This window comes from Podarcis vaucheri (assembly GCF_965113315.1).
Source record: "Podarcis vaucheri genome assembly, chromosome: 1".
In the NCBI taxonomy this organism is placed as follows: domain Eukaryota; kingdom Metazoa; phylum Chordata; class Lepidosauria; order Squamata; family Lacertidae; genus Podarcis; species Podarcis vaucheri.
The window spans coordinates 101,515,683-101,531,006 of record NC_138759.1 but is presented as its reverse complement, the minus strand read 5'-3'; the positions used below and the strand labels follow the sequence as shown (position 1 = coordinate 101,531,006).

Sequence of the window (15,324 nt, the reverse complement as noted above, 5' to 3'; positions counted from 1 at the left end):
CCTGCACAGGTGAGGCCACACCCACCTCTGGTCACATGCAGAGGAAGTCCGTCCCCAGGAAGTTTACCTGCTTGCTGGACAGACATCCCACCCCATGTTGTAACATGTACACTCTAGGAATGTTGTCATTGACTGCTCCTGTGTTTACATCCCACAAATCCTGGCGTAAATATTTCCTTACCCACTTGCTCATAAATGTTCCTGGTGTATTAGAGTTGTGACTTTGAGGTGCTGTGGGTAGATTGCTTCTGTGTCCAGTAAACTGGAAGATTTTCAGTTCTTGATGGGGTTGCATTTCCCTTAAAGGATCAATTACATATTTTGGGGATCCCCCTGGATCCAGTCTTGTCACTTAAGGCCCTGGTGGCTTCTATGGCTAGGAGTGACTATTTTTATCTCCTGTGGGCTCAACAGCTATGACCATTCATAGATTAGGGTAGCCTCAGCAATAAATGTAGTAACCCTGGACCACTATAGCTTCAGTAATCCTTGTCCCTGAAACATTACAATCAATTGGTCTGCTATGATGCATTCTACATAGGACTACCCTTGAAAATGGTGGGCAAGCTATATTTGGTACAGAATGTTTTTGCTATGATTTTAAGTGGGTAACAAAAAGCAAGATCCAAAAAGGAGCTGCTTGAAAGAGCAGCATAGAATGTTTGTTACCTTGCCCTATTGTACGAAGATGAGCTTTCTAATAGTGTTAGTAAAGCCTCAAAATCTAGAATTGTAAAGAAACAATAATTTATTTAATATGAAATCTTTCTTTTATTAGAGTTCACTGGATTGATTTTTGTTTTGAGAAAGAAAGTGTTCAATAATTGAGTGGTTTATGTTTTTCTTGTTGGTTTTTAAAATCTTACTTACTTTGCCAGACCTTATAATCATAAGCAAATTTTGAAATACAAGTGCATCATAATCTTGTCAGAACACCCATCTTGCATTCTATGAGTGAGTACTGGTACTGAGTGAATAATTGCAGCCTTCAGGCAGTTTCGGCTGAATGAATTTTGCTCCTCTTAAATAAAAATAAAAATTCAAAGCTAATCCATTGTTTAATATTCCTAATTTAGATTTATTGCTTGATTTCAGAAGTATTAAGAGCAAAAGCTTTATTCATTAATTAAATGAACTCATTAATTAGAAGTATGTGGTTGGAGTCATTAATTAAAAGTATTTTCCAGTTTATATTTCCCTTTCCTGTTGTGAGTCCCCCTGCCCCCGTAAAATCTGTTTTCAAATAAACATGTATCTTCCCTCACACATCTCAATCTTCCACTATGTATATTTCTTACACTGTGCACTCTTTATGATATAGAGTGACCGTAGTGGTGCATAGAATGCAAAAATACTGGCATAGACCAAAATTCTGTGGCAATAAAAATGAAGTTATTTAACCTAATACCACAAATTCAAAGTAATCAATTTCATATATATTTGCTTTTTTGAAATAAGTTATTCTATGGATAGGGTCCAGAGTTCTCATGAGCAGGACTGTGGCCATAGGCCAATTCCACTGTAGGAAGAAGGGGTCAGTTTTCGCCCATTCTTTCTCCCCTACAGTTTCCTGAAAATGTGCCTCCATGAAGATGAATCAGTGTAGTCTATGGCACACAGGTCTACAAGGGGATGATCCTCCTTCCCCTTACTACTGCACTGAGCCTCCACTGAATATCAGTCTCTGGAGCCCTTCCATTCACAGAAGGGACAAGCACCTATTACCTGCTAGCAGTGGAGAAGAGTAAGGAGCTATCCTTTGGTAGTCCTACGATGGCAGTATTGCTAAGCCTCCATCTGACTGACTGACCCATAATGAATTTCCCACATATTTCTGATCTGGTTGTCAAGGAAGGGAGAAAGGAAAGAAATACCCCCCCATGCTCTGTGCTTGTGTGAGACAAATGTAGAACTGAGAAGAACCTTATACATCAGCCTTCACAAACTTGGCACCCTCCCAGTATTTTTGATTACAACTCTTTTTAGCTCTAGCCAGCATCAAAACATCTGGGAGAGCACCCATGTAGTGAAGGCTGCTATACAGAATGCTTGCATAGTACTATCAGGTTCTTATCCTAAAGTGTAATTATACTGCTACTGTCAAAATATGCTTTTATATCATGTTTTCTATAAACCTGCGGCCTGCTTAGTATTCCACTCTCCATTTCCCCCTCCTAAAAATGCTAATCTAGAACACAGCAACAGTAATTAATACTAAGCAATCCTATTAAGTACCTTTTCTAGAAATAATTGTATGGTGACCATGTGTTTTCTCAGAACAGTAGACAACATATTATGACACTCTACCCCAGTCTCAGAGCGATACAAGAATCCAGGGGTTCTAGGCGATCACCCTGGGTTCCTGTTTCCTTTTAGAAATGAGGCACAGCAGAGACTGTGGTGTCTTTAAGATATATGATTCACAGCATCAACACCCCATACGGTCTTTCTTTCTCCCATAGCCATAGCCTTGGATTCAAGCAGAAATCAGCCATGGATCTCTTGTCTCTTTGCCTTTCCATCCTGCAGCTTTTTGCATCCAGCTTCTAGCTCATATAACTCCTCTCAACTATGGCTTTATCTGTTGAGGGAGGGGGCTCCACCCACTTGCCATCTAGCACGAGCCCTTTGATACTTTGTTGTTCCAATTGGCTATTAGCATTTGTTGGATCCAGGAATTAGAAGTGTCTGGCATTCAGTTTGGCACCTCAAGCCTTGATTAAATTCTAGCACTTAAAAGGATCCAGGAATTTAGAGGTCTAGCACTCACAAACTCACAACACTATTCAGCCAAATGAAAACTTAGCTTGCTGTTTGCCACAAACAGCTCTTTACTTTTTAGATGACTTAAAATTTGTGGATAAATTTTGCTATTGTGTAAGCAATAAAAAAAATGCATAAGTTTTAAATTGTTTCAAATATGCTTCATTTACTGTATTTTTTTCAGGTTTATCTATAGATTATGCAGAAAACAGGCTTTATTGGATCAGTTCAGGAAATGGAACCATAAACCGATGCAATTTAGATGGTGGCAGTTTTGAAGTAATAGACTCAATGAAAGAAGAACTAACGAAAGCTACAGCCTTAACCATTATGGGTAAGTAAACAGCTAAATAAGCATGTTTGATATTCAGCATTTCATTTTCCTGTCAGCCTTTCAAAGTAACTCCCACGTTGCTCTGAAAGTACTTTCTTAGTATAATTTTTTGAAGTTAGCCTCTTTTGTTTTAATTTTTTGGTTTAAACTATTGTTTGATGGATAAATTTCCATTGAGCTATAGTATAGAAATCTTCTTTTAAACTAGATGGTTTTAGAAACTTTGGAAGTCAGGTGATTTGGGGAGTGCATTATTTTTATCCATGGGAGTCTCTCTGCTCCATAGTGAATATAACATTATCAGTTATAGCCCCTTTTCCATTTTTGTAACAGACCTTTCCATACCTCCCTTTTTGGTATTGTGGAATATGCAGCTTTTAGTATTTAGCTGTGCAAGTAAGTCAGGGCTGCTATTAAAAAACCAAGATCACTTTCTAGAATTGCTAGTTTAGGACTGGTACAGGTATACCATGCCTCATCCATTAAGGACAGGGACCAGAGGTGGAAGAACCTAGGACAGTTCAGTCGGTAGAGCATTACACTCTTAAACTTAGGTCTGTGGGTTCAAACTCCACATTGGGCAAAAGATCCCTGCATTGTAGGGGGTTGGACTAGATGACCCTCATGGTCTTTTCCAATGCTAGCATTCTATGATTCTTGCAAATTGCTTGATATAAATACTGCTCTGAACAAAACTGAGGGCGGATCTACATTCATGTTTATCGCTAAAAAAAAAAAGTTAAGGAATGGTTCTGATAACCATATAGCCCTATGATGTTCTTTTTAATAATGTGTTTTTAAAATGTGACACCAGAGCGCTCTGCAGAGCAACTAGCTATCATAAACTAGGTAGACCTTGTGGAAAGGAAGCCAAAGGAAACCGAATGGGACTTTTTCTGTCTTGATCTTTTAGAATGATATTTCTAATACTGTTCTAATAATGTTTAAATGGTGAGTGTAGATCCAGCCCCAGAAACACAGACACCCCACCACACAAGCACACAATTTTTTAAACAAGTAATAACAAGTTTTGGGGTTTTTTTGTTATTAAGGAGGAGACTATAACACCATGGTATGCTTCAAATGAATTTCAAATCCTCATTACAAATCCTGGCAATGTGGCACCCTTGTTAGTAACCATGGCTTTAGCTGGTGTAGCCACATGATAAATTGCTGCTGGTTCACTGGAGGTGCTGCAGGCATTTCTTAAAGCTCAGAAGAGCGGGTAGCCCACTCCTTGATATCTGTAGTCCAAGGTAAATCCTTAGGATTTGCAGGGCTTGGCTTGGTGAGGGATCTGGTGCTGGTAGGTCTATGTTGGATGGACCAGGGAGTAGGTCCATTTCCTTAGAGCTGCTGCTTTTCAGGGACTCTGAATACAAGGACTCTGCATGTGCGGCTGTGACGGGGACAAAGGATGTTCTGAACATTGTGCAACTTTCCTACCTCATCTTCTGTAGGAGAATGCAGGATAGCTGGCTGCTGGGTTTGTAGCAAGTCGGGTTTGGGGGCATGTTGGTGTCAGGGGTGTCAGTGGTTCGCCTCATTGCCTGTTCTGCACTTTGGGAGTGGAAATAAACAAGTCAGGGATGGTCATTTAATTGGACTGGTTAGGCCATAACTAGGTGTCACAGCTGCAGATACAGTAAAGGAGGGTCAAACTGACATAATTTTTAAACAAAAGGTTTTGTAGCTTGGGCATTTATATCTAATGCGAAGACCCATGCAATTATTTATAGCAATTAGTAATGAAGTATGTATAATTTGTGGTGCTTTGGCCAGTAAAATTGGTGCTTCTGAGGAGTAATCACATGTGACATATTATTTTAACCCCACCTGCATCTTACAATGTAATGCTCTGTAGTATCTGGAATTGACAATGACCAGCAGTATTGGAGCGGATTTAAAAACAACACCAGGAAAGGATCCATTACTCTTATTAAGAATAACTATGTGTGCTTTTGTATGGCATTGCAGTGATCCACTGATGAAACCAATCTGCCTTATGAGATTTATTCATACAAAGTTAGAGGTCTGAGCCAAGTTTATCTTTTGTTTTCTGTTATTCATGGAGTTTGAGGAACTTGTAGAATGCTGCTTAGACTAAATCAGGCTTCCTCAACCTCGGCCCTCCAGATGTTTTGAGACTACAATTCCCATCATTCCTGACCACGGGTCCTGCTAACTAGGGATCATGGGAGTTGTAGGCCAAAAACATCTGGAGGGCTGAGGTTGAGGAAGCCAGTTCCCTGTATCCACAAGGCAACTCTCCTCATGTGCTGCAACTGAAAATGACATAGCCATGTCGTGTTCTTCATTGTACTATGAAGGACCCTGTACCATGATGTCATCACATAGCACATTTTCCCAGCTCTAATGTAGCTTACTGGCAACCACTGACAGGATTAGGAAAACAATGAGGTGATGTCACAACATCATAGTGTAAGTGATCCTTCGCATTACAGGAGAGATGGGGAAAGGGATCACGAGGATATACTTGTTAATCTCAAGTGCAATGGGTTGTGCTTCCCTGACTGGAGCTGACAGACAGGGCAGTAAAAGCAAATCACTATTTTTTTAGTTAGTTAAAAATGTGAAACTGGAAATGTTCAGAGTTTGGGTATTTGGTTTTAATCAGGGTTGTCAAACTGTGATCTGTTGCCTAGTCAGTGTTCCCAGACTGTGCTCTACTACTTACTCCAACTGCTAATATTGCCAGCCTCAGAGGTGGTGGTGGTAGGGGGAGAGTCTGTTGCTGCTGTGTTTAGTTTCTTCTGCCTGCATCAGTGAGGGTGTGTTTTAATTTTGGGGGAGCAGAGAACTCAAACAGGCAGTGCTGCTGGTGCCAACTACCAGACTCTGCCTGCACCACTACCAGACCCGTTTGGTTTTCCAGCACTATGGGCACATATGAGCCTGACGTTGGCACTGCCAAAGAGGCAGGATCAAAAACTGAACTATTTTAAATTAATAATGATTAATACTTGTTGTCATGGGAGCTGGAAATGCTTTTAAAACTTAGGGTATTTTTTCAAGTTTTAAAAAAAACAATTCTGCAGCAATTCACAATGCCTGGCTCTATGAGAAGGAGGGTTCCTTTGGCTCTTGTTGAGAGCCCAAGTGCCTAGGGGGCTGCTGGTGAAGAATGTGTATGTGTTTGAGGAGGAGGATAGACAGCTATGCCACTGTAAGAAGTAGGATTGGTGGTGGCTGGGGATCCCTGGATTGAAGACCCCTTGATGTTTGGCACTGGCCCTGCAAATTGTGAAGGGTACTCCGATGGTGTTTGTGCAGGGGGAATGGTCTCAAGTTCCATTGTCAGCATTACCAGTTAAAGAGCATAAATGGTAGGAGGACTGCATGCCAGAAACGTAGTTGCCAGACAGAATAGGGCAGCACTGTGCTAGGCAAATTAATGGCTCAACTAAGTCTAAGCAGCTAATTAAATTCATATCCCCCCAATAGATGTTTCAGTAGCTACCGTTTCTGTCGCTTACTAAGTCAAATGGTGAAACTGCATCTACATATTCAGAAGTGCCCACTTAGCCCTAAAAATTATTGTGCATTCTGCTGCCCATTTTTTTTGTAAGGAGAACAGCCTCCCCTCATGCACCCTTTGCCCAAATCAAACTCCTCTTCCCAGATGCTTGGAAGCTGTGGCTGGGTGGCTGCGTGGGAGCCGGTTGAAGTTAAATCCTTTGAAGACGCAGGTCCTCTGGCTGGGTCGGGGCGACATGGGGTTGGGCGGCCAACTCCCATCTCTTGAGGAGGCTCAATTAGTGCCAGCGCCTTCTGTCAAGAGCTTGGGTGTAACCTTAGACGCCTCCCTTTCCATGGAGGCACAGGTTGCAACCACAGCAAAGGTGGCATTTTGGTCTGTTGGTCCCTTACCTTTCTCGCCCTGATCTGGCCACAGTGATCCATGTGACGGTCACCTCCAGGCTTGATTATTGTAACTCACTCTACATTGGGATGCCCTTGAAGCTGACCCAGAAACCCCGGCGGGTGCAGAATGCCGCAGCGAGGCTCCTTACGGGGTCCTTGCCGCAGGATCACATTAATCCAATGCTTTACTGGCTCCCAGTGGAGTACAGGGTCAGGTTAAAGGTGCTGGTTTTGACCTTTAAAGCCCTACGCGGCCTAGGATCCACGTACCTACGGGACTGCCTCTCCTGGTATGCCCCGCGGAGGACCTTAAGGTCCACAAATGACAACACCTTGGAGGTTCCAAGTCACAAAGTGGTTCAATTGGTCTCAACTAGGGCCAGGGCCTTTTCAGTACTGGCCCCAACTTGGTGGAACGCTCTGTCACAAGAGACTAGGGCCCTGAGGGACTTGACACCTTTCTGCAGGGCCTGCAAGACAGAGCTGTTCCACCTGGCCTTTGGTTTGGACTCAGTCTGACCCTTATGTTTTCCCTCCCTTATGGTTTTGATCCGTGGGCATACTTTTAAAATGAGGCTGCATTTTAACCTTTATTTTAAATTCCCCCTCCTCCCCCCATTATGTTTTTATTGTGATTTTACTGGCATTATCCGCCCTGAGCCTGGCTCTGGCCGGGGAGGGCGGGGTATAAATGAAAATTATTATTATTATTATTATTATTATTATTATTATTATTATTATTATTATTATTAGATTTCCTGGAGAAAGATGGGGGCTAGCACTATCTTTAAGGGATTTTTCTTCTCACAAATATATCATCACTGAAGAACAATTAGCATGGCTTGCCCCACTTTACCTGTTATGGGTGATCAGGAGTATCCATGGCGAGGGGCAGCATTGCAGATCTAGTCTCTTGGCAGCAGCATCACTTTTGCATGCAGGGCCAGCGTGGGGACAGGGCAGGAGAGCAGATGGCCTCTGTATGCAGAGAGGAAGACCCCAGCCCAGTTAGTGAAATCAGCAATGAGTGGAGATAGGATGATTCACTCTCTGTTTTTCCTGAGCCTTGGCAACAATGCTGCAAGGCCAGTGTTGATGCGCCCCTCTCATATGTGAGTCCTGGGGCAGTTCCCTTCAGTTCCACCCCCCCAACTAAAAAAAGCTCCACTTCAGACATTGCATTTGTTAGCAAGTAGCAATAAAGTTGAGAACCAACACCCTTCTTCCTTAGAAAGACCTTGATTTAGGCATTGATTTGGATTTTCTTAGACAATCTACATTTGGTGAACAGTGAGTCATTGTGAGGTGTGCAAAATGAATGCAGGTCACAGTGGATTTGCAAGGGGCAGGGGGGGCTTCTTTGGAGATGTCCTTTAGTCTTGTTCAAGCCCATCTCACTTGTGACTAAAAATTAACGTAAATATGTCAAACAAGCTTTCTGTTACTTAAGTGATCAATATAATATATTTGAACAAATAAACTAGGTACATAATTGATAAAATATGATACTGACCGTGCAAATTAGAATTAAGTATTGTTATAGTAGTCAAACTTTCTGAAATGCACATATCAGCTGTGCGCTTTTATATACTCTTATATAATGTAAAATTGTTTTCATTGTGTACCATGCTGATTTTAACAAAGATTTAATGGAAAGGTCCCCTGTTTTCCTCCATCTCATTTTCTGTGATAACCATGGCCGAAGGCAAAAAAGTTCCTTTCAAACTCTTCATGTTTGTTTTGTATATGCACCAGGATATGCATGCATCCTAGCAAAATTGTCATAGGATTTGATAACCAATAATTAAGACTGTCATAGGATTTGATAACCAATAAATTAATGTATACATACATACATGTTAATGTATGTATACATTAACATACATTTTTATTGAATACAGAGGCAAACAAATGACAAATACTTTGAATACCTGAAGTGTTGTATTTATTTCACACAGTATAGAAATGTAGAAAGTTGTAGCTTACATTTTAAATTAACTGATGCATACACTTATATTATATTAATTATATTATATTATATTATATTATATTATATTATATTATATTATATTACACTTCCCCTAAACAGATATCGATCTACATACTCTTTAACAATTCAATGAGTCTTGAACTGGTTATAATGACAGGCAATATTCACTATAACAAATGTTATAAACGGCAAACCCAGAAGTATATTTTTGGGTTTTTGCTGCATGCAAATGCGCAGAAGCATTCTACCGCCGCTTGTGCGTATGCAGAAGCAGTCCCTCCAGTTGTGGAAACCTCAGGACTCAACCGCAGCTCCAGAATGGATCCTGTCCGCAACCAGGGGTACCACTGTACACCTAAATTTTCTAACTGCCACAATATTCTTAAGCACATTAGCAGTGATAAATGAAATATATCTGGGCAATTTGTCCAGTTTTAAGTACAGTATATGGTTGTCATCTCTTAAGGATTTAAACAATCGTTAATGAAAATTAATGCCCCATCGGAATCTGTATTCAAAGTATTGTTTCAACTCTTGAAGGAAAAGATGTATCACTAAGTACAGAAGTGTTACTGTATATATATTTGTGTGTGTGTGTCTGTGTATTTTTGTGTGCGCGCTCTCATACACACAGGTATATATATACACACACCTCTATATCATTATAAACCAACTACAGTAATAAGTTTATAATTAGCTACTGGAAAACACTGTTGGCATAAATTGATTACATATTTTTAAATGTAAAATAATACTTAAAATAGTAAAATAAAATAGTATGTGAATAGCACAGGTAGGTATTTTAATTTGATCCATCTATTCTAATATTGATACACTTTAATATTATGCAGTTAATCAACTATTTAAGTGAAAACAAATGTTAGTGCTTAAGAATGTGTGAAGGACGCTTAAAAAGTATACAAGTTTTCTGCTTACATAGCACACTTGCTGCCTGTACATAATAGATGGAACTTAAACTGTGTTCTTCTGTGTTTTCTCTGTTCCAACTGAATGGGAACAAACATTGCTCTTCAGCTTAAGGTTATGTATTTGGCAGGTGAGCATAGAAAATCTCCTTTTGAATAACTAGGCTCTTTTATTTCTTTACTTCTTTATTTTACATTGAAATGTCAAGTCTTCCTAGTTCCTCAAAATGTAGTTGATTGCCTAGCCTTTGTGTGACTGGAACTTTTAGTTCCTGAGCTTAGTCAAATTTACTAATGGTTTTCCCCAATATGATGAAATTACAACTTCTGCTGTAATTAAAGAATAGTTGTACAAAGGAAATGACATTGGCTCACAGTTAGATTTTAATGGGATTTATGCAGCCTAAGAAGGATTTTAGCCATTGTCACTGCAAAGATGAAAACAAGATAACAGCATGTGGCTATTTTTGAGAATTCTGTTTTGATTTTTTGAATTTTTTTTAATTGTATAGGTGCAGGAGACTGCAAAGAAGGCCAATACTCTAAGGGCTAGTGATGAGATAACCCTGTGCTGAATTGTCTTCTAATTCTAATGTCTGTTGTGAAAAAAATGATTCTGTGATCTGAGAACAAAGATAACAGGATTGTCTAATTACATGATTGGAATTAGCAGGAGAGGTAGGTGGACTAGAGACTATTTACTATTTATGCAAATAGCAACTATCTTAATTAGTAGTGCAATAGGCAGAAGAGCCTTACCATGACATGTTCCTTTGGGGTATGCTGAACTGAAGAAGACATGTTGCTCAGATTGCACAGGGAAGCTCCCGGTTGCGGAGTTACCTGGTATAGGACTTGACAAGGAGCAATAATTTTGTTAGGCCCATTAGTTGAACGGTACTGTGAATATTCCGCTTATTAATTGCATAGGGAGCTACTATTTGAACACTTCTTTGTATGATTGAAGTCGGAAGAGTCTGACTCCTGATTGCCTCACTTTTGCAATGCTGGAACAGTGAAGGGTATGGCTAACATCCTAAACAATATCTAGCAGTGATACTGACTGCAGCAAACATAGTCTCTCATTGCATGGATTTTGGGTTCCCATTACAACATTTATACATGGGTAGCCTAGGCATGCAATCAATCAATCAATCAATCAATCAATCAATCAATACAGTACTGTGAGTTTTGATCAATCATAAATAACGTAGGAAGGGTGAAAGTGTTTGTTATAGTGAATAGAATTTGCCTTAGTACTGGAGACTCACAAGAGCTTCACTCATAGACAAGACAAACCACATTGGAATTGACCAAGCAGGGAGTCCTTGTTGAAAGTTTAGGTAACACCTTGTCTTAAATCAACAAAGCTGGAGTGAACAGCAGAGGATAGTGTTGCCTAACTTTTTCTCAATTTGCATGTTGTTGTTCTATATCCATCTAACAGAACTGGGACAGGTTTGATGATCTGTCCCATAATTAGAAATTCTCTTTCATAGATCCATTGTTTTATTTAATGCTGTTGCTGTCCCCATCTTATGTCCATGCCAGTGGCTGTAAAAGCACATTCATTGTACCTCTTCAGGAACATTTACAACAACAACAACAACAACAACAACAACAACAACAACAACAACAATAATAATAATAATGTGTATAGAGCAATCTTTCCACAGAATCATTGCTTTAGGAGATGCCATTATCATTTTATAAATTTATCATATTGCACAGGAAGTGGATACCATCACATTTGAATTTAATTAACCTGTAGATCTGTTTAAAGTGTTAGGGGGGAAATGCATTCATTATTACTGTGGTTCAGTGAGGCATTCACAATGTATGCACAAAGCATCTGTATAGATTTTTAATAAACACTTTGAATTTCTATGCATTATGAGTAAGAAAAGAACGAGTCTAAGCCATTGGTATATATGAGATGACGTGATACATATATTTGGGCTCCAATCCTATACCTACTTGCCGGGTGATAACCCCCATTGAACTCAATGACTGGGATCCTTTTGATGCCCTTATGCCTCTGACAGAAAAAGAGGGGAGGCATATTTTACTGATTCCCCCTCAACCCTGCATCCTCTGAAAACCAACTTCAAAAATTGGGTGATTTTCCATAAGAGGGTGACATAGGGGGAGGGGGAAAGACAAAATGACAATACTCTCCTCCCCTTTCAGCAGTAGACATGTCTGTTGGATCAAAAGGCCACCCCTTCCACGAGTGCAGCGGGAAATATTGCTGCGTAGACATGTTTAAGTTTGTTCTGTTAATCTTAGCTGCTTTGATTTTCTGTTAATCATAGCTGCTTTGCTTTTCTGTTCTCATGTTTGCTTGAAGAGTATTTTTTTAAAGTAAATTAATTATATGTAGATATGCCTGATTTACAAAATATCAAATATATATGGGATCAGCAGACCGCTTTATTGCACTATTGCAATATAGTGTCTTCTAAATTTAAAAAGCAATTGAAGAGGAATTAAAAGGGAATTGGCTTCAATAGGAGTGGGTGGGTGCCACTGATGTCCCCATAATGTCCTCGAGTTGTACTACAACAGGCCATTTGCAGGGGAGGGGCAGATTTGGCTGCCGAGAGCAGCTCTGTCACTCCCATGGTTGGCAGAGTTAGAATAAAGAAAGGGGGAGGGAATGGCAAGGACTGCTGCATCACCACCACCAAGGATAAGCCTCCTGAAAATTTTTTAAAAGAATTTTAACCCTTCAAGTCATACCTATTTTCAGGAGAGTGATTTTTGCCCCCTCCTAAAATTTGAGCCAAATGTTCTCATTTGTGAACTTTGGTTCAGCCCCAGAAATTACTTTTTTCTTGGTTGATTCAATAAAAGCACAAAAGTGGAGAGTGGGGAGGAGATGAAACCTTGGGTGAGGTTGTGTGTTTTGTGTGAGAGCCTGGAGAAAGGAGGCTGAGTATTATAGGTTGTTGGGCTATTGAGTTGTAAATTAATTAAAAGTGGAATTAGGGAACTGTTTAGACTTTGTTGTTCTCTGTGGAAAGCTGACCTAAGACATTCTATGATGAAACAGGACTCTATCCCCTTGGGGACATTAGCATATCACTAGGTAGACCAGGGTGAAGGTACTGACCTGATGTTCTGAGAGCATATTTTTGCAATGTTAATTAGTGATAAGGGCTTATTGGCTGTCAGGCAATTCAGCAAACAATAAAGAACGCTTCTAATAGCTAGGACTTGTGATGACAAATGACTTTGCTATTTGTTATTAATGACACGTGTTTGTTGCCTCATTACACGGCACTTAAGCAGATATGTCAAGAGGCAGCATCTTAATAAGACCTTATGAGACCTAACTGCTTCCTCTTCAGGAAGCCTGCCATTTTGCACCTTTGGCCAGCAGAGAGATGCCTGCCCCACCCCCTGCAGACTGACTGGTTGAGAGCCCACATTGCCTCAATCTGCTAGGGGAGCGAGGCTATAACGAGACCTGGGCTGACGAGGTCTCCTTTTTCGGGGGAATGGCTTTGGAGGGAGGCAAGGGCAAGGGCCGCCCCCATAACATCATATTCCCTGGGGATAGCCTTGCCCATATTGTTTAAAAGGTTTAAAGTTGTTTTAACTGCTTTTTAATATTTGTGTGTTTTAATTGGGGGGGTTGCCTTTAATTAAGGGAGGTAGGATGTGCCTTGGAAGAGGGGAGCTGGGGAGAGCAGTGGAGGACTCCACTTGCAATGGTTCTGAGCAATGGGAGGTATGGAGTGGGGCAGGCCTTGTAAGGGGCACACTGCCAACCAGATGCCTGTGTGAAACCCACAAGCACAAGAACACCCTCCCCTCCTGTGGTTTACAGCGAGTGATATTCAGAAGCATATTGCCTCTGACCGTGGCAGCACAGCATAGTTATGGTACTAAAGGTAAAGGTCCAGTCATGACCAACTCTGGGGTTGCGGCGCTCATCTCGCTTTACTGGCCGAGGGAGCCGGTGTACAGCTTCTGGGTCATGTGGCCAGCAGGACTAAGCCACTTCTGGCGAACCAGAGCAGTGCATGGAAACGCCGTTTACTTTCCCGCCAGAGTGGTACCTATTTATCTACTTGCACTTTGACTTGCTTTTGAACTGCTAGGTTGGCAGGAGCAGGGAAAGGGCAGCGGGAGCTCACCCCATTGTGGGGATTCGAACCGCCAACCTTCTGATCGGCAAGTCCTAGGCTCTGTGGTTTAACCCACAGCGCCACCCATGTCCCTTCAGTTATGGTACTAGCTACCGATAAAATTATCTTCTGAGAATTTGTCTAACCCTTTCTTAGAAACCCATCTAAATTAGTGGCTGTTGCTCCCTGCTATGAGTTTACCTGTGTTCTGCGTGCTGAAGAACTGGATCTTTCAACATACAGCTTCACATGAGTTCTAGTGTCATGAGAGAGGGAGGAGGAAAAAAATTCTGTATCCACTTTCTCCATGCCATGCATCATATTATAAACTTCTGTCACGTCACCTCTTACCTTTCCTCTAAACCAAAAAGCCATTCATGCTGAAATCTTTCCTCACAGGAGAATTGTTCCAGCCCCTTGATTGTTTTCATTGCCCATTTCAAAATCTTTCTCCAACTCAAGAATATCCTTTTTGATATGAGACAACCAGAACTGTGCACATTATTCCAAATGCAGTTGCACCATAGATTTGTATAATTGCCCCCCCCGCCCCCTTCCTACTCCCCTGCTTGGAGTCACCTTGTTTGTCCAAACATCTCTGTACTACTGATGATAGAGGTAGTTTTATTTTCAGTTCCTTTACTAATGATCCCAAGTATGGAATTTGCCTTTTTCACAGCTGTCAGTTGATTATTATTCATATTTAGAATTCCTGTGTGAACCCTTCAATAACATACTGATGATACTGTGTTTTCTGATTGAAAATAATGAGCTTTTTTCAGCAAGAGAAAATATTAATTCAATTTACCTATTTTATTAATGTTTATTTAATGTATGCATTATTTAATTACATCCCACTTTTTGACCATATGATCTCTAAGGCAATTTATAACAATCAATTAATTTTTTTAAAAAAAACTTAGACAATTACATAAAACAGAATATAAGTTATACAAAGCAGACCACAGTAAGAGAACAAAGGGTTTTATCCAACAAAGTCATCCCATTAGTGCAAGAACTTTTTTCCAGGAAGTATTTGCTTAAATACCGTATTTTTCATTCCATAAGACGCACCAGACCATAAGACGCACCTAGTTTTGGGAGGAGGAAAACAAGAAAAAAAATATTCTGAATCCCAGAAGCCAGAACAGCAAGAGGGATCACTGTGCAGTGAAAGCAGCGATCCCGCTTCCTGTTCTGGCTTCTGGGATAGCTGTGCAGCCTGCATTCGCTCCCTAAGACGCACACACATTTCCACTTACTTTTTAGGAGGGAAAAAGTGAGTCTTAT

General features: G+C 40.5%; 1 protein-coding gene across 3 annotated transcripts in view; it reads left to right on the top strand.

Annotated features, from left to right (window-relative positions):
* The window catches only part of LRP1B (LDL receptor related protein 1B), a 768,212-nt gene that overhangs the window by 616,516 nt on the left and 136,372 nt on the right, over nucleotides 1-15,324 (top strand). For all 3 annotated transcript variants that reach the window (XM_082196914.1, XM_082196915.1, XM_082196913.1), the window contains one exon: nucleotides 2,948-3,097. In XM_082196914.1, the coding sequence (XP_082053040.1) occupies nucleotides 2,948-3,097 (150 nt within the window). The remainder of the gene's footprint in view (nucleotides 1-2,947; nucleotides 3,098-15,324) is intronic.